General features: G+C 32.2%; 1 protein-coding gene across 2 annotated transcripts; it reads left to right on the plus strand.

The window, feature by feature from the left end:
- The first annotated feature begins 711 nt into the window (after nt 1-711).
- On the plus strand, nt 712-14722 carry LOC134710269 (cytoplasmic protein NCK2-like). 2 transcript variants are annotated; one of them, XM_063570553.1, is made up of 3 exons: nt 712-1050; nt 7614-8649; nt 9694-14722. In XM_063570553.1, exons 2-3 carry the CDS (start codon nt 7636-7638, stop codon nt 9898-9900), a joined length of 1221 nt encoding a protein of 406 aa, XP_063426623.1. In that variant the 5' UTR covers nt 712-1050; nt 7614-7635; the 3' UTR covers nt 9901-14722. The 2 variants fall into 2 exon arrangements, with proteins under 2 accessions (XP_063426623.1, XP_063426622.1); XM_063570552.1 differs by lacking the exon at nt 712-1050 and adding an exon at nt 4300-4492.
- The last annotated feature ends 4891 nt before the right edge of the window (nt 14723-19613 follow it).

The raw sequence follows: 19613 nt of genomic DNA on the forward strand, positions 1-19613 counted from the left end.
TACAATATATTATAAGTATCCATTTCGTAAAATATGAAGAGTAAGCATGGACAAATATCCAATTGTTCAAAATACTTGAAGAAATTAAACAAAAGCCCGGTTATTAGACTTTTGACGATGTGAATCTAAGCATGGATGCAATTTGGGTACTCCTCATTACAGAATCATGGATGGTTTGGAGGTTGATTCAAACCCATTTTTCAATGACTCAATATGGATTAAAATTTAAATTGGTGTACCTATACAATCAAGAAGGATAGGGCTACAAAATAAACACAGTATGGACATTTTTTTCTTGATCATAAAAAAACGTAGGTGAAAAAACCGTCAAAATAGGTGCAATTTGGGTACCGTCACGTTATAGCCGTTCAACGGTTGGTTGTGGACGAACTGCCAGTTCGTTGGATGTGGATGAACCTCCAGTCTGGAAGCGTGGCCGAAACGACCTGTGGAACAAATGAGTTACAACTTGTAATGTGACCGAAACGTCTCAGAGAAAGCCAACACATCAAGGCCGAGGGGCATTGATGAGGGTCCACACTTTCCAATTTCGTAATGTTATGGATCGAGATTGGTATCTAGCGCTTCCTCATCTTATCCCTCGCAACCTTGCACCAACATTTATTTGAACTACCACATGTTTTCGTGATAAAGAGTAAATAAAGGCACCCCTTTTTCGAACAGCTTCCCGCGATATTTTGCTCACGCGCATGAATCTTTAAATGGGTGGGACTATTTTACTCTAATCAACATGGCTGACCAAAACACCGACTTTACTTGTCAAAAGAATACCACAGAAATGAAGTTTGTTTGAACTATATAAGATAATATTGGAGTGTCTATTCAACAGATGGTATAGAAAACTTAATATCTGAAAGTAAAGTTGCTAACAATACTGACACAGAAAGACTTTTCGCTATACTTCCTACCGTTGTTCTGTGGGTGACTCATCTCCGAGATATCGGTCATGGAATAATAAATGAAGTGAGATAATGAAGGAAAACCAAAAACAATGCCAACTGTCAAAGTCGAAAAAATCTGAGTAATTAGGTAAGATATTTAGAAGGTTATATAGCAGACATGTTTTATTTATACAGTTTTTACCGATCATGACAGCTTTACAATGGATTTCAAGTAGAAAACATTGGTTTTATGTTCTTAAAAAGCCAGTCATCTGTTGATTGTTGACTCAACTTCTTACTTAGTAGATGTTATCAGGACATTTCATACCCATAGATTGGGTGTTAACCTAGATGATGGAGTATGTATACATGTTATAAACTGTTATACTATTACTAGCTTGATGTTGTAAATGTACAATGACATGTTTCATACATGTTTGTACTTTCTATTAATTGGAACTGTCCCACCACCACACTTAGAGCAATATGTTACTTTGTAAGAGGTTAAACACCAACACAGGACCACACAATGACAATGTACAAACTAATCAACCATTTACAGTTTGGTCTGATACATCATTGCTAGCCAAGGGTTACAATCCAGTCCCCTCGTCTCTACCCTTGGCGTATCTTAATCCTTTGTGAGCAAAAATGGGTCTGATAAAAATTACAAGTACTTATACAATGTAGTTATATGCTTCAAATTCAAAGAAATGGGAATTGGTGATTTACCTCTGCATCCTTCCTTGACATCTCCATAAGATGGTCATGCAACATTTATCTTAGCTGACACAGACAGCAACCACCAGATCCAAATATATGTACATACAATGTAAATTTATATTTGTAAAAGTCATAATTCCTGAAACTTAGCTCTAAGCTTCAATGATCTGATAATGCTATCTTGACTACTGTGTGACATGTTTTGCAGTTCTTTCAATGTTTTACTTCCTGTTCGCCAAAAACTTAAACATTGATAAAAGAGGGACGAAAGATACCAGAGGGACAGTCAAACTCATAAGTCGACAATAAACTGACAACGCCATGCCTTAAAATGAAAAGGACAAACACACAAACTATAGTACACATAACACAACATAGAAAACTAAAGAATTAACAACACGAACCCCACCAAAAACTAGGGGTGATCTCAGGTGCTTCGATAGGGTAAGCAGATCCTGCTCCACATGATAAGAAACATCTGCATCATACATTGAAATGGTACCAATTTAATGTCCCAATTATTGTCTCTTCAAGGATACTCATGGCTACAATATGAATATTTCAAGAATCCGAAATTTATTACAATATATATTTATAATACAAATGCTGATAAAAGTAACAAAGGACCTTTTATTTTAACTAAAAGTAGAGTAGTGGCAAATCTGTATTATACTACAATTTGTATATTGAGCATGATTGCAGTCAATAATCATTATAATTCTGAAGGGTAGGATACCTGAAGAGGAAGAAGAAGAAAAGTTTACCAACCTTTCACTGTTTATAAATTATAATGATAACAGATTGTTATTCGAGATCTCTAATGAATCATTCATGATAAGGATAATTTAACAAATCACAATTAAATTTTAACCAATGGGAAAGGGCCTTCCTTCCCTCTTGTATGGTCTATATTGTCATTTACCAGGTGTTCATTTAAGCTTTTGCTTTTGTCATGTTAGTTTTTTTGTTTTTTTATCTGGGTTATTTTATTTCCAAAGTCTGTGTTGTTTTTCTTTTTTATCTGTACATTTGAAGTTGCAATTAATTTGGATGCATTTAAGTTTATTAGAATTAACATGTTGCTATGGTCTTTAACTTTGGTGATGTTATACATGGTAGGATGACAGTAATTCTGACACTGATCCTCTATTGCATGATGTATTAACAGATTTTATTAGAGATATAAATAACATAAAAGTGTGTTACTAGACTATTGGACCACTTCTGTTGCTTGTATGTTTGTATATATATACAAATGTATGTAGCAATACATGCAGCAGGTAAGGTTTTAATATCTGTTCAAGGATATCCATGGATGAAAATTTATTGGATATGATTATGAATTTTTATATTTTAGCTACATACATGTGCACATGTAACATGAAAATGTTTTTGTATTCTGTACAAAATTTTAAAACACACACATATCATATTGAAAACTGAGGGTAGAAGCTATAAGAAATAACCAATTATTGAACTTGATATAGACTGGAAAGACATGAAATGTTAGTTATAAAAAAATATTCTATGTTGAAATTCTTGAAAACTGGTGTGATCATGGATATTTTGCATCAAAAGAATTTTATCATGTTTCTCAGCTTAAACGATTTGGTCATTTTTTTTTATATTTGACTTCTGTTGGGTTTGAGGGTCGTTTTGGGGTGTAAAACTGACCCAAACACTCTTTAGAGGTTGAAAATCGGGAAAAAAATATTTTTATTTTAACTCATTGGCCCCTACGAGATTTCTGGAAAATCAGGCATTTTCGAAAATTTGCAATAATATGCAAATTATATGCAAATTAGCAGACTCTTGATGCTGTAACTGCTGCTCATCTATTAAACTATGTATTGCAATTTGGGGGCGGATGGCATGGGTGGGGGGTGGGGTGGGAGGTGGAAGATTTTCTCGTGGGTTTGAACCCACCCCCACTGAAAAATGGTCATTTTCCGTCTATTTTCCGATTTTAAAACGACCTTGAGAGGTGAACATTAACCAGACTGTGTTTCTGTGTCATTCAAGTATTACCCTATAGTTACAGCAGTGCATGCATGCTAACTGGGAGTATATGGGACTTAGGTGTCTTGCTGGCGAATTGTTATCGTCAAGTCAGGTCTGCCTAAATGTTCGTTTTTACGGATTTTTGACAAAACGGTGACCTAGATTTTACAGACTAGATTCCGATTGGCCATGTTATACCTCTTTGTGTTCCTATACCACCTATGCATGCTTTTACGATAATAGTGTATACCTACAATGACTACCAGTTAAGTAGTGGCCATCAACAGATGCCCACCCCCACCTGATTTTGGCTACTTTTCACGTTTTCCCGATTTTGAACTCTTAAACGGCTTTCAAAGTGCCATATTTTCATGAACAGACGTCTGACAAGAGGTAATGGACCATGAACTGCTTGGTTGAAGTCCCTGCTAACATGACAGTTCAAGTTGGGCAATTCAAAAAAGGTATGGAGGGTCATACGTGCCATCAAAGAATGGTTGTCGCCATGACGCCTATATGCGTCATTAGGGGTTAATGGGTTAAACCATGCTAGTGTTCTTGATAATTGGCTTATACCGGGGTACTGGGTCCATTGAATGGAATAATTAGAAAATTGTCAGTTGATTTGAAATTTTCCTAGAATGTGTCTTGTCTTTGGTTTTATTTGAAAAAGAGCCTCAAGGAAAATGTCTAACCTTTAGTGAAGAAATTAACAGGTCTTGTTTAATTTTAGATATTATTTTGCAATATACATGTTTGTGTAATCTATACAGTAGACATGTATATGTAATCAACTTATAAGTTCAAATATCATGATCAATTTGCTGACTTGTCCAAACTATAATGCATGGGGATAAAAAGAAATGGTAAACAATTTTACAGATTTTTATTGAACTCATAAGATAAGCTAACTATTATTTAGAAATATATTTTTATAACTTTTAGTGTTCCTTTACCAATATCTTACAATATTTGGAGGAGGTATCAATTTTATATAGTTTGCAAACTTTTGTGCAGGTTATTTGTACAAATCTCACTGTTGAGATGCCATTTTGAAACAAACATACAAAAATTCCACATTTTAATGGCAGATATAAAATTTATTTTGACAGTATAAAAATACATCTCTGTTTGAAGAATTCTTAAATAAAAACCCATCATAACAAGAGAAGTTTTTAAATTTTATATAGTTTGCAGACTTTTGTGCAGGTAGTTTGTACAAATCCCACTATTCAGCCTATTGGGATGCTATTTTGAAACTGCCACTATATATTTTTTTTGCATAAAAATACATCTCTGTTTGAAGAATTCTTACCCATCATAACATTAGTTGTTTTTAATAGAATATTTGATCACAGCAGGACTGGAGTAGTAACAGTATTTGATTACACAGACAAATTTCTTATCAGTGATATGCTGGAATTTCAATCATGGATAGAAACAGATAAAAACTTGTTTCATTTCCTGTTTTTCTGTACTATGCATCACAGTGTAATCTTGGAGAGAAATAGTGCAAATGATTAAAGCTTTGAATTCAACCACCTGATAGTTGGTAATTGAAGAAAAAATGTGTGGTTAGTAGAAAACACAAAAATAAAGATAAAATCTTATGTGCACGTGTGTACATATATTCTTATCCGAAAGTCTCCATCTTTTTTATGCTGCAATTTATTAAATGTCAGTGATTGAACCTGCTGTGTCAGTGGACGTCTATTCATCGCCTAAATTTCACAGGGAATGGAAATATATTAATTGTAACAGTAATTTAATGGTACATGTTTTCATGGAGAGTTAATCATTAGTAGTATAGAACTACAGCTAGCTTTATCCAGAATTGAAAATATAGCAACAAGGTCAGAATTTTTTTTCTCTGGTACATTGTAGTATCAGCATTGCACAATTATAGTTTAGCTTACTCAGATTCAAGGTATGGGTTCATATCTAATCATTTTTGTCCTTCATAACCCCTTTCACAAATGTACTGCTGCAATTAAAGAGTTTGCAGACATTCTGACACCTGCATCTGTAGAATGGAATTGTTTATGGATAGGTAAAAAATGTACATGTACTGAAGTCCATGTCAGAAAAGGGACTTGTACTTTTATAGAGAGTAGACATATTCATGTGCCAGAGGATGTGTATTTCATTAGCTAAATGCTGCTGTTACTTCTGAATTGATTTAAATAAATATGTGACAGAGTGGTATGATTTTCAATGAGATAACTCTCCACTGCAGACTAAATTTAATACATAAAAGCAATTATAGAATACAATACAAGTACCAACACCAACAATGATAATAACCCACTACATACATGTATATGATACTGCATAGTTCATATTATGTTTTTCAGGAAAAGAGTACAACTGACTGTTGTGTAATAACATTAACATCCATTTGACTTGCTTTAACAGCTTATTTGTTAAGGTGGTACCCAACACTTTCACTAAAATTAATTTAGCTTGTTTAATTTTCATAGAAAAAATTAAAAGTATTTACTTTGACACTTATACAAAAATTTAAAAACTAAAAAAAAATTGAATCAACTGTTTTGTCAGAAAAATTACACTGGTTATTTAGCAATTTGACAAACACCAATTTTGATCATTGAGAAGCTTAATATTCCCTTTACAACACAACGTAATTAAAACCTTTAGCTGACTTTAAAGAGTTATCTCCCTGTAGTGTTAATTTTTTTAAATAAAAAAAATATATATATAATTTGTAAAGTTAGAGGTGAAGCTTAAAAAGTATTTGGCAAGCAATTAATTTTTTTTGGAAACATTAAATCATAGGTTCTGACAATATTGATCCAGTCATCACATTTAACCACAAGTCCTACCACATTGGCTTGTAAAATTGTTTAAAGGCTTGTAAATTTCTTCTCTACAAGCCAACAGAATCCAACTTAAGTGGACTCAAAAAATTAGCGTGAAGGCTGTAATGATTTTAAAAACAAGATAGTATAAAAATTGATTTAACTCTTGTACTTTGACATTTCTTTATCAACTGCTGAAATGTTTGTTTTTAATTTTTTTCACCTAGACCATACATGTATATATGTGCATATAATGCCCACTTTTAATTGCAGCATATATATGGTTTGGAAGTGTTTAAATCAGAAGGGCTAGTGAAGACATTCATGTACACAGAAACTGCCCCAGACTAGAAAGCAATAGTCAAAAGATTAAAAATAATGGAAAATTATGGTTTCTCATATAAAAGCTAATGTCTTTTTATTTTATTTAAAATATATAGGTCTGAAGATTTAATACTTAAGCATTACAGTTTTATACCAGATAATAGTGTATGAATATTAATATTTCCCATAAAATGTTGATGTATGGAATTTAGGTCAACCTCCTTGTACATATATATCTTGTTATACATACTTATGGATAATAATGATACCATCCCCAGAGTGAAGATATCATGATTTTCTGCTTGAATAGTTCATTTAACATGTGTAATAGACATTTATTTAGCATCATTATTAAATCTAAGTATTGCAATTATTGCAGACAATCAAATTTTATAACTTCATATACATATATTCAATTTATTTTTGCTAAAAATATTGTTTGTTATGTCACTGGTGATAATAGACTACCGGTAATAGGTGTGAGAATTGAAAATACACTAGACTAGTTTAATCCACTCACTTGTTAATATTGGCAGTTCCAGAAAAATATGTTGTGCCCACACTAAAGGTTGGGCAAAAAATATACATTGCATTGTGGCCAATGAGATGGATAAACTTACATTAAATGTTGAATTACTAGTATACAAAAGAAACTGTTTCAAAGAAGGATCAGACCCCAAAAACCCCATAAGAAGTCACAATCTGCAGTAATAAGCTAAACACTTTTAACACAAAATATGAACCACAGTCAATCAGGAATTGCAAAATGTGGGTATCCATTCATATGACAACAGTAGCATTATAAAAATGTGATTGAATTTAAATTGGATATTTATCATTTCAGTGATGTGAAGCACAACGTCCGGATGCCAGCAGCAACCATGAATGAAGAAGGTCAACAAGTCGTTGTTGCAAAATATGACTACAAGGCCGAAAATGCACAGGAACTAGATATAAGGAAACATGAAAAGCTGGTCTTGTTAGATGACACTAGGGAATGGTGGAAGGTGCAAAACAATCGTAACAAATCGGGATTCGTTCCCTCAAATTATGTTAAAAAGTCCAAACCTTCAAAGATTTTCTCTAGTCTCAGAGCAACTCTTGGAAGAAGAAATAAAAGTGATACAAAATTAACTTCTCATAGTCCTATAGTGAGCCGCAATGGAGATACAGGAAGTGATCAAAATAGTGTGAGTAGTGACGTTACGATTTGTGATCCTCAGCCTTCCATTGTCAAATTTAATTATACTCCTCAGAGGCCAGATGAATTAGGATTGACCAAAGCTGAACAAGTGACAGTGTTAGAAAAGTCAATTGATGGGTGGTGGAAGGGTCGTAAGAAGGATAATAGTACAGGATGGTTTCCTTCAAATTATGTTGACATTATTGAAGAACAAAATGAAAATAGTTGTCCCGTGGAGTATTCAACAGCAGCAATGTTGGAACCTCGAATTCAAGAGCAAGAAACTGTTGTTGCCCTTTATGCATTTACTGGTACGCAACCAGAGGAACTGGCGTTTGAAAAAGGAGAGCGACTTGTGATTTTAGAAAAACCGTCAGAGGACCCTGATTGGTGGCGTGCTCAGAATGAACGTGGATTAGTCGGGCTGGTCCCACAAAATTATGTTCAGGTTTTAGAAGACTGTGAAACTGCCAATAGCCACAGTTCTTCAACACCACAGTCCCAATCAACAAGTAGTCTATCGAACACTTCTAATCTCTCAGTTGTCGGTCCTGGAAGTAGAAAACAGTTTCGTGTTTCTGGTCCACTCGCAGATAAAGACTGGTATTATGGCAAAATAACACGACAAGAGTGCGAGGAACTTTTGAAAAAGTTTGCTAATGAAGGAGATTTCATTATACGTGATAGTGAATCTGCAGTTAGTATTTAGTTTTAGCTTTTTATATGTCATGTCTTCATGAGGAATCAGATATTTAGGGTTGCCTCATACCATCAAATTTGAATATAAATGAGAACACATATTTTCCAAAGTGTTTGGTTTGTAAGCAAAGTTCCAATTGATGTGGTGTGAGTGCTAATGGGACAACTCTCCAACATAGAATTTATATATTAACAATACACTGTAATATAAAGAAGTTAAACAAAATACAGTAAAAGAAAATATTAACGAAAAACGATAAGGATATAATAATATACCATTTCCATATTTAAGAAAACATTCATGGACTAAAAGCATATTTCAGAGAATTCATCCTATATCAGTTATACATGTAGTTTTATTTTTTTTATAAACTCAAAGCAGAATCACTTCACACTCAATAGACCACTTTCGAGTTCATCCGTCACCGGAAAAAACTCGTCAATTATATGCGCCTTTATGACGTCATTTACCAGATAGAGGGGGTCGCCTGTATCCCTGCACTATTAATTTTCATCAAGCGTCTTATTTTTATTTTAGTGATCGTCATTGTGCAGGATAAACTAGAAATAATTGTTGTTCTGTAGGTACTTAATGACAATTCCCCAATGACAGCAATGCTGATTGTCAATTTTAAGTATTCAATTTGCCGAATAATTCGTACAATATACAATTATAGTTTTCCAACAACTCGCTCAACGTTGGAACAGAAGTGACGACGCCCCTAAACGCACAAATGACGTTCACTAAAACCAGAGTTTTTGACGGAAATGCATCGAACTCGAAAGTTGTCTATTGAAAGACCATCAAACTTACATTACAGATGAAAAAGTAATGTGTCGTCATTTGTTTTCACATACTTTACAGTAATCTCAATGCTCATAAAACACCTTACTGAAATACACTGAAGCAGCTAGGTTCCAAAATGAAATAAATTGTGAAAGTTTTTCATATTTCATTGTTTCCTTTTTTTTGCAGTGGTTTTTATATGATAGATTATTTACTTGTGCATTTTCTAATATTATATTGACTCTTTTTTTTCAGAGTGGAAACTTTACAGTCGTTTTAAAAGCTGCCGAAAGGAACAAGCATTTTCGTGTGAATGTGAACGATGAACAGTACCAGATAGGTCAACAAAAATTCTCGTCACTTGACCATCTAATAGAGCATTACAAGAAACATCCTATCTTTAAACAGGAGAATGAAAAGTTGTATTTAGTCAAACCATTCATTATGCCGTCAGAATTCTGACGGTACATTATTACTGTATTTATGAAGCATTTTTTTGAATTTTTTGAATTAATTATTAAGTGCAAAAGTATTGATCAATCATAGCATCTTAATCATTGTTCTAATTTGTTGTTGAGATTTTAACCCCTACATGAGAATCAGTTCGAAAACTTTTAACCTCAGAAACTTGCATGTAAATTTTTATATTTTCTGTTGCATCATTTAAAGCATTTTGAATCAACAAAGTTAATATGATTAATAAGTTGATGGTATATTAACATAGGAGTAAGTTCTGCAAATGTAACTGTTATCATTATGATTTTGTTTTTTTCATATTTTTTCTCTTTCTCATCTTTATCTGTTTACCTGTTGAAATAAAAATCCCTATGACAAGATTTAAGTAAAACTGCAGTTTTTGTAAGATGAAACATGCACTGAACCACTAATTTTGAAAGCTTACATTTTGTTTATTTCCCCTTTTTAAGAGCAGTCTAATAATGGAAGGATTATGTGTTTTTTGTTGTTTTTTTTACAAAATTCCTGTCAAACACTGACAACCAATGACTTGTGTAATGTCACAGCTACATGTTACATTATGTATTTTCAGTCTTCATCCTTCTGTTTATTCTTTCAATATCAGGTTAAAGTTTTAGTCACTGCGGATTCATTTATTTTTGTGGGTACCAATTTTCATGAATTATGGAAAACTCAAATTTTCGTGGATATTCAATTTCATGGTTTTGCTGAACTCTGCATACAAGCCTATAGGAAATTTTTCATTTGTTGAAAACTCAATTTCTTGGTTTTCCTACACCCATGAAATCCTCTAACATTGGTATCTAAAGACTTATAATGAATCCACAGTAGGTAGTTAATTATGAAAGTGTTGGTCACATCAACATTATACTTAGAACACATGTCCATTATATATGATGTGAACTGTTACTATTACAAAAAGTGGTTTTAATAACTAAAATTTTGAAGATTAGAAGAATGAAATGTATTAGTGAGAGTGGGGCATGCCATGATTGTGTCCTATGGACATATTCTTGTTTTTAATGCTATGCAATATTCAATGTTTGTACAAAGCACAAAATTACAAAGGTTTCTGTTAAAGCTCTTGTTTCTCAGCACTTTAGAATCTTGCTTGAGAAAGTGAAAGGGGGACGTGATCCTTAATAAACTGCAAGGAAATATAAAATCACTTCTCACTGCATCAGTAGAATGCTAGATTTAACTAGTTCCAGTAGTTTTCATATTAAAATGGACTGTTTTTTTGTAGTTCAGGAAATTAATCAATTTACCAACTCAAGTGAAGTTACAAGGGGAGATAATATAAAGTGATTATCTCCCTTTGATTCTACCATTTTGGTTTCAATCAGGGGAGGATAATTACTGATACAACACAATGGGTGGGAAAACTTTAAGAAGAAAACATTTGAGATTGTCCTTATACTTATCATGCAATTGGTTTATATCTTAAATGTACAATATCAAAATTGTCATTTATTGTCTGGAAACACTTTTGTTTATCTCTTTACAGAGCTAAAATTGTAGTAAAATATATCAAAACAGGAATTTTTGTAAACAAGAAATATGTCTAAGATTTTGGTTTTAACAGGTTTCATTATATTATTTATGTTCTACATCATGATTCTTATTGTGCATACAAGTTTTAAAGGTTGTACATTCATATTTGCTGTGCCTACCGTTTTATCAGAAGAGTTTTTAGGGGGCTCATCAATTCATTTAGTAAAATCTTAATCTCTTGATAATTTTACCAGCAATATCCTCAAAAAGATATTTAATTTAAAGATTTGTACTGTTATTGTGTAAAAGTAATATTTATATTTAATATTGTTTTGATTGATGTACCAGTAAAATTCATTAAAACAGTTATCATTGGTGCATTGGTTTTCAATATAAATATATGAAATATACTTTAAAAAAGTAAACATTTTTGCCAACCCTTTTATCCACTCTTTCATTTACTTAACAGGTTTTTGAAGATAGACATATTTTAGCTTAGTTTGCCACAATTCATTCTTTCATTAATTTATTTGCCAGTTTGTCCATAATATGCATATTTCAGCTTTCTTTACCATAAATCCTCAAATCCATTCATTTTACTTGCCTGTTGGTTGATTAAACAAATATTCCAGCTAATAAATATAAATTATTTGAAGGTAGAGTTCATGTACTTTTTTCGTGGTATATAAATTTTCTTTGGTCTCAGCAAAATTATGTCTTTAATGCTGTTAATTATGAGTACAAATTTTGCAATTTTTTATGATTCGCATTTTTGATTTATTGTCCATAATCAAAGCCTATCTGATATGAGTTGTATTAAAAATCAAATTCCACTTGTTGACATTTTGCAAAACAGTAATTCTAATACAATGTATATGATTCACATTTATTCTCAACATTTAACAGGACCAAAAGACAGTTAAACAGTGATTCTTGCATGAAGGACATATTACCTATCTGAGTGCATGATTAATCACAAAACACTATTTATTAACCATTAATTGCAAGTTTTGAAGAAAGAAAAAGGTTTAACAAGTTTAAAGGGCCAAACTTACAAATTTTATTACTAGTTTATTTAAATTCCTGAAAAAAAACTCATCTTTTAATAAGAATGGAAAGTGATGCTCCTGACAAATTTAGAAATGAATACAGATATTTTTTTTTAACAAGAATGGTTTAAATATAAAGTGTAAAAGTTTTTTCTATACAAGAAGTTTATTGGTGAAGTTTTACCTGCCATAATAATAGTATTGTTTTATGATATATTATAGGTTGTAATCCAGTTAAATACTACTTATCATGTTTATAATAGTTAAAATGATGAAGGTTGTCTCTCCCCACTTTGTATTTCATAATGTAAATGCCAAATTTCTACATACACTTATTACAGCTCTCCAGTCATCACAACTGGTCTGAACCCTTTCAAATTTGTGTTATATTAAGTCTACAAGTCACTTTTCAGACATTTAAAAAGATGAATTTGCTGTAATAAAATGCATGTAGTAAGTCTGAAAAATTTCTCCATTTACTGTTGAATTTTTATTTCAGATATTGAAATGAACATAATCATAATTTTTTGGAAAAAAAGATAAATCATAAGACTTATTAATGAAAAAGTTATTGATAGTGCTTTCAGGGATTTAAGGTTGAAAAACTTACATGAAGTTTGTGTCTCTTGTGTCAAGGGACTGGCATGATTCATATTATTGTGCTAATTTTATTTACATGTTTTGATTTAGAAGCCTATAGAAGTATCATGCATTAAAAAATGTTTCATATATTGTCGTCCATTGACAGTTGATAATTTTGCTTCAAGTAGTCCCGTGAAAATTGAGGAAGACCTCTTATATGACATTAGAATATAACAGGGTTATGAATATAAAAAAGAATATGTGGTATGTTTTTGTTTCTGGCTAATATCTCTTACAAATCTAAAAATAGATTATATTTTCATTAATCTTACAAATCTAAAAACAGATTGTATTTTCATTAATGAATAGATGTTTGTATTATTTTAAATCCAACATTATGCAATGGTAACTAATTATAAAGGTGGTAACAGTAGTTTAAGAATCCAGCAATAGTTAAGCATGCACAACACAGTTGTAAAGTTCATAGGTTGTCCTGTAGCATGTTACTTACCCGGTTATATATACATTACAAAATTGATCTTCCCTTGCCAAGTTTGTTTTCTTTACATTTATACTAGATATTCATATATATCTTTTTAAAGTCAATTTACTGATTTCTAACAATGCAACAAAGAATTTTGTTCAATCTAGATTCAAATTAGTTTTTATGATCTTTACTTGGATGATAGTCGTTCTGTGTTTATTCATATGCCTATTAAAAGTCAAAACATTATCAATGGTTGTGTTAGGTCATATTTTGTTATTTGGAGAGTTCAGTATAATGACAGATCTTTGATGGTTTTGTATTAAATTGCATGTATCTACAACTGTTTCAAGTTTAATATATTGACCTATAGGTGTCTAATTGTTAAATGTTACATTCAGTTGCGTTTTTTTTTATATGACCGCAAAATATTAAACAAATCCAAGGTCTTGAAATGCTGTATTTTTCTCCAGATTTTTTTTTCCATTGGTGAAAGAAACATGTTCTTTTATTTTGGAATGTTTTGACATAATCCTGATGTATTCATTGTTTTTGTTAACAATTTTGTTTTAAATTCATGTAATGTCTAATAATATTCATAGTAAGAGAGATTCTCTCCAAAACAATCTTGTTTTACTGTTAATGATAAATCATATTTATAAGAATTGTTATCTCAGTGCCTATTTCATATTTTGCTGGATTCTTAAATTAAACTGGCCTATTATAACAAGCAATAAGAACAAAAACTGCTTTTATGCAGACGATGAGTTAAATTGAATTTCAAACCATAAATGTACTTGAAATTGATATCATTTTGGTGGAACAGCTAAATTCAGCTGATTTTACCTTAGATTTACAGGAGTTCTTTCCACCTGAGCAAATATGATTTCAACAACTTGCCTTTCAGTCATTAGCTTGACTCAGTACTTTGTGAACAAAATTTGTGTTTGTAAAGTCAAATGAAGTATTTTGATGGGTTGATTTTTAGGTCTGAGTACAATAATTGTACTAAAAATTTAATGACTGTAAGGCTCAACCTTTTAGAAAACAATTCTTGATTTAATAGAATTGACTGCATGCAAGAAAATTTGTTAACAGTTTTCAGTTGTAATACTAGTCTATATTTACTACAGTTATACAGTTCTTACTTCACAGCAAAAGTATATTTGTTTTTGAATAAACATGTTTAAAGAAAGTACCTGTGTGTTTATTGTTATTACTGTGTATGCAGTTGTGTAACATTGAGTGTGGTTCATTTTTCATGGCTACTGGAATATTATGGATAATTGCCAGCAATTGTAGTGAATTTTTATGTAAATTAAAAATTTTGAGTATTAAGATGCTCTTTTTAACCAAATTTACAGAGGAAATATTGGTTATAAATCTGGATTTACTTTCATGTGGAATGCTCAAATCAGAACATTGTCAAGTATGTAAGAATCCTTCAAGATAAAAGGAGCTATATGACTTAGGGGTCTTACAAGAATTATCAAATCCACACAAGGTCAACATAGCCTAGTATAATTCTTTCAGTTGATCATTATAATTTATTGTTATCAAGTTGGTCCAAATTGGGGTATAAAATTAATCTTTGTTTGATTTCTTCAAAAATTGAATTCTTAGGATTCTTTGATATGCTGAATCAATCCATGTATTTAGATTTGAGATATTGGCCATATTAAATAGGTAAATTTATTTTTTCATTAGTTCATTAGACCCACATTCATTCTGTGTCAGAAACTAATGCTGTGTCAAATATTTAATCACAATCCAAATTCAGAGCTGTATCAAGCTTAAATTGTTTTACATTGTCTTATCGGGGCCTTTTATAGCTGACTATATGCGGTATGGGCTTTGCTCATTGTTGAAGGCCGTACCAAGACCTATAATTGTTAATGTTTGTGTCATTTTGGTCTTTTGTGGATAGTTGTCTCATTGGCAATCATACCACATCTTCTTTTTAGCTCACCTGGCCCGAAGGGCCAAGTGAGCTTTTCCCATCACTTTGCGTCCGTCGTCGTTGTTAACTTTTACAAAAATCTTCTCCTCTGAAACTACTTGGCCAAATTGAACCAAACTTGGCCACAATCATCATTGGGGTATCTAGTTTAAAAAATGTGTGGCGTGACCCAGTCAACCAACCAAAATGGCCGCCACGGCTAAAAATAGAACATAGGGGTAATATGCAGTTTTTGGCTTATAACTCAAAAACCAAAGCATTTTGAGGAAATCTGACATGGGGGTAAAAATGTTTATCAGGTCAAGATCCATCTGCCCTGAAATTTTCAGATGAATCGGTCAACCCGTTGTTGGGTTGCTGCTCCTGAATTGGTAATTTTGTGGAAATTTTGCTGTTTTTGGTTATTATCTTTAATATTATTATAGATAGAGATAAACTGTCAACAGCAATAATGTTCAGCAAAGTTAGATTTACAAATAAGTCATCATGACCAAAATGGTCAGTGGACCCGTTAAGGAGTTATTGTCCTTTATAGACAATTTTTAACCATTTTTATACGACCGCTTCAAAATTTGCGTCGTATATTGCTATCACGTTGGCGTCGTCGTCGTCGTCGTCGTCCGAATACTTTTAGTTTTCGCACTCTAACTTTAGTAAAAGTGAATATAAATCTATAAAATTTTATCACAAGGTTTATGACCACAAAAGGAAAGTTGGTATTGATTTTGGGAGTTTTGGTCCCAACATTTTAGGAATTAGGGGCCAAAAAGGGCCCAAATAAGCATTTTCTTGGTTTTCGCACTATAACTTTAGCTTAATTTAATAGAAATCTATGAAATTTTGACACAAGGTTTATGACCACAAAAGAAAGGTTGGGATTGATTTTGGGAGTTTTGGTTTCAATAGTGTAGGAATTAGTGGCCAAAAAAGGGCCCATAGAAGCATTATTCTTGGTTTTCGCACAATAACTTTAGTTTAAGTAAATAGAAAATAATGAAATTTAAACACAATGGTTTATGACCACAAAAGGAAGGTTGGTATTGATTTTGGGAGTTTAGGTCCCAACAGTTTAGGAATTAGGGGCCAAAAAGGGACCCAAATAAGCATTTTTCTTGGTTTTCGCACCATAACTTTAGTATAAGTAAATAGAAATCTATGAAATTTAAACACAAGGTTTATGACCATAAAAGGAAGGTTGGTAATGATTTTGGGAGTTTTGGTCCCAACAGTTTAGGAATAAGGGGCCCAAAGGGTCCAAAATTAAACCTTGTTTGATTTCATCAAAATTGAATAATTGGGGTTCTAGATATGCCGAATCTAACTGTGTATGTAGATTTTTAACTTTTGGTCCCGTTTTCAAATTGGTCTACATTAAGGTCCAAAGGGTCCAACTTCGTTTGATTTTGACAAAAAATTAATCGGTTGGGTTCTTTGATATGCTGAATCTAAAAATGTACTTAGATTCTTGATTATCGGCCCAGTTTTCAAGTTGGTCCAAATCGGGGTCCAAAATTTAACTTTGTTTGATTTCATCAAAAATTGAATAAATTGGGTTCTTTGATATGCCAAATCTAACTGTGTATGTAGATTCCTCATTTTTGGTCTTGTTTTCAAATTGGTCTACATTAAAGTCCAAAGGGTCCAAAATTAAACTTAGTTTGATTTTAACAAAAATTGAAATCTTAGGGTTCTTTGATATGCTGAATCCAAACATGTACTTAGATTTTTGATTCTGGGCCCAGTTTTCAAGTTGGTCCAAATCAGGATCTAAAATTATTATATTAAGTTTTGTGCAATAGCAAGTCTTTTCAATTGCACAGTATTGCGCAATGGCAAGAAATATCTTATTGCAAAATATTGTGAAATAGCAATTTTGTTTTTAATTAGAGTTATCTTTCTTTGTCCAGAATAGTAAGCAAGAAATATCTAATTGTAAGAATTTTTTTTATTTGGAGTTATCTTTCTTTGTCCAGAATCAACTTAAATCTTTGTTATATATACAATATACAATGTATATTCACTTTTTACTACCAACTGATAAATTAAAATAATCTTTACCATTCAGTGATAACAAGCACTTTTTTTACATCTTAATATTTTATGATGTATTTCAATGAGTAGTAATTGTTGCAAACTCCATTAGAAATTTTAATTGAGATTAGTTTTGGAATAAGGGAAAGGGGGATGTGATTAAAAAAATTGGGTTCAATTTTCTCATTTGAAATTTCATAAATAAAAAGAAAATTTCTTCAAACATTTTTTTGAGAGGATTAATATTCAACAGCATAGTGAATTGCTCTAAGAGAAAACAAAAATTTTAATTTCATTAGAACACATTCATTCTGTGTCAGAAACCTATGCTGTGTCAACTATTTAATCACAATCCAAATTTAGAGCTGAATCCAGCTTGAATGTTGTGTCCATACTTGCCCCAACCGTTCAGGGTTCAACCTCTGTGGTCGTATAAAGCTACGCCCTGCGGAGCATCTGGTTCTTAAATATAAGTAATCTTTTACAAAAATCTTCTCCTCTGAAATTACTGGGCAAAATTCAATCAAACTTGGCCACAATTGTTATTGGGGTATCTTGTTTAAAAAATGTGTCCGGTGACCTGGTCCACCAACCAAAATGGCCGCCACGGCAAAAAATAGAACATAGGGGTAAAATACAGTTTTTGGCTTATAACTCAAAAATCAAAGCATTTAGAGCTAATTTGACATGGGGTACAATTGTTTATCCGATCAATTTCTATCTGCCCTGAAATTTCCATATGAATTAGACAACCCTTTGTTGGGTTGCTGCCCCTGAATTGGTAATTTTAAGGAAATTTTGCTGTTTTTGGTTATTATCTTGAATATCATTATAGATAGAGATAAACTGTAAACAGCAATAATGTTTAGCAAAGTAGGATTTACAAATAAGTCAACATGACCAAATGGTCAGTTGACTCCTTTAGGAGTTATTGCCCTTTATAGTCAATTTTTAACCATTTTTCGTAAATCTTAGTTATCTTTTACAAAAATCCTCTCCTCTGAAACTACTGGGCCAAATTAATCCAGACTTGGCAATAATCATCTTTGGAGTATATAGTTTTAAAAATGTGTCCGTTGACCCGACTATCAAATCAAGATGGCCGCCACAGCTAAAAATAGAACATAGGGGTAAAATGCAGTTTTTGGCTTATAACTCAAAAACCAAAGCATTTAGAGCAATCCGACAAGGGGTAAAATTGTTTATCAGATCAAGATCTATCTGCCCTACAATTTTCAGATGAATCTGACAACCCATTGTTGGGTTGCTGCCCCTGAATCGGTAATTTTAAGGAAATTTTGCTGTTTTTGGTTATTATCTTGAATATTATTATAGATAGAGATAAACTGTAAACAGCAATTATGTTCAGCAAAGTAAGATTTACAAATAAGTCAACATGACCGAAATGGTCAATTGACCCCCTAAGGAGTTATTGTCCTTTATAGTCAATTTTTATACGACCGCAAATTTTGAAAAAAATTTCGTCGTATATTGCTATCACGTTGGCGTCGTCGTCTGCGTCGTCGTTGTCGTCGTCGTCGTTTTCGTCGTCATCCGAATACTTTTAGTTTTCGCACTCTAACTTTAGTAAAAGTGAATAGAAATCTATGAAATTTTAACACAAGGTTTATGACCATAAAAGGAAGACTGGTATTGATTTTGGGAGTTTTGGTCCCAACATTTTAGGAATTAGGGGCCAAAAAGGGCCCAAATAAGCATTTTCTTGGTTTTCGCACTATAACTTTAGTTTAAGTTAATAGAAATCTATGAAATTTTGACACAAGGTTTATGACCACAAAAGAAAGTTTGGGATTGATTTTGGGAGTTTTGGTTTCAACAGTTTAGGAATTAGGGGCCAAAAAAGGGCCCAAATAAGTATTATTCTTGGTTTTCGCACAATAACTTTAGTTAAAGTAAATAGAAATCAATGATATTTAAACACAATGTTTATGACCACAAAAGGAAGGTTGGTGTTGTGAACATTATTTCTAAACAACGTTGTACAGTTTCCCGGATTTTGCAAGCTGATGACGTTGATGAGTACTTTTGTTTTGGAGACGTTAGACACGGGGTGTGGTGAAGTAAGGACACGAAAAGA

Source organism: Mytilus trossulus, chromosome 3 (assembly GCF_036588685.1).
Source record: "Mytilus trossulus isolate FHL-02 chromosome 3, PNRI_Mtr1.1.1.hap1, whole genome shotgun sequence".
Lineage (NCBI taxonomy): Eukaryota > Metazoa > Mollusca > Bivalvia > Mytilida > Mytilidae > Mytilus > Mytilus trossulus.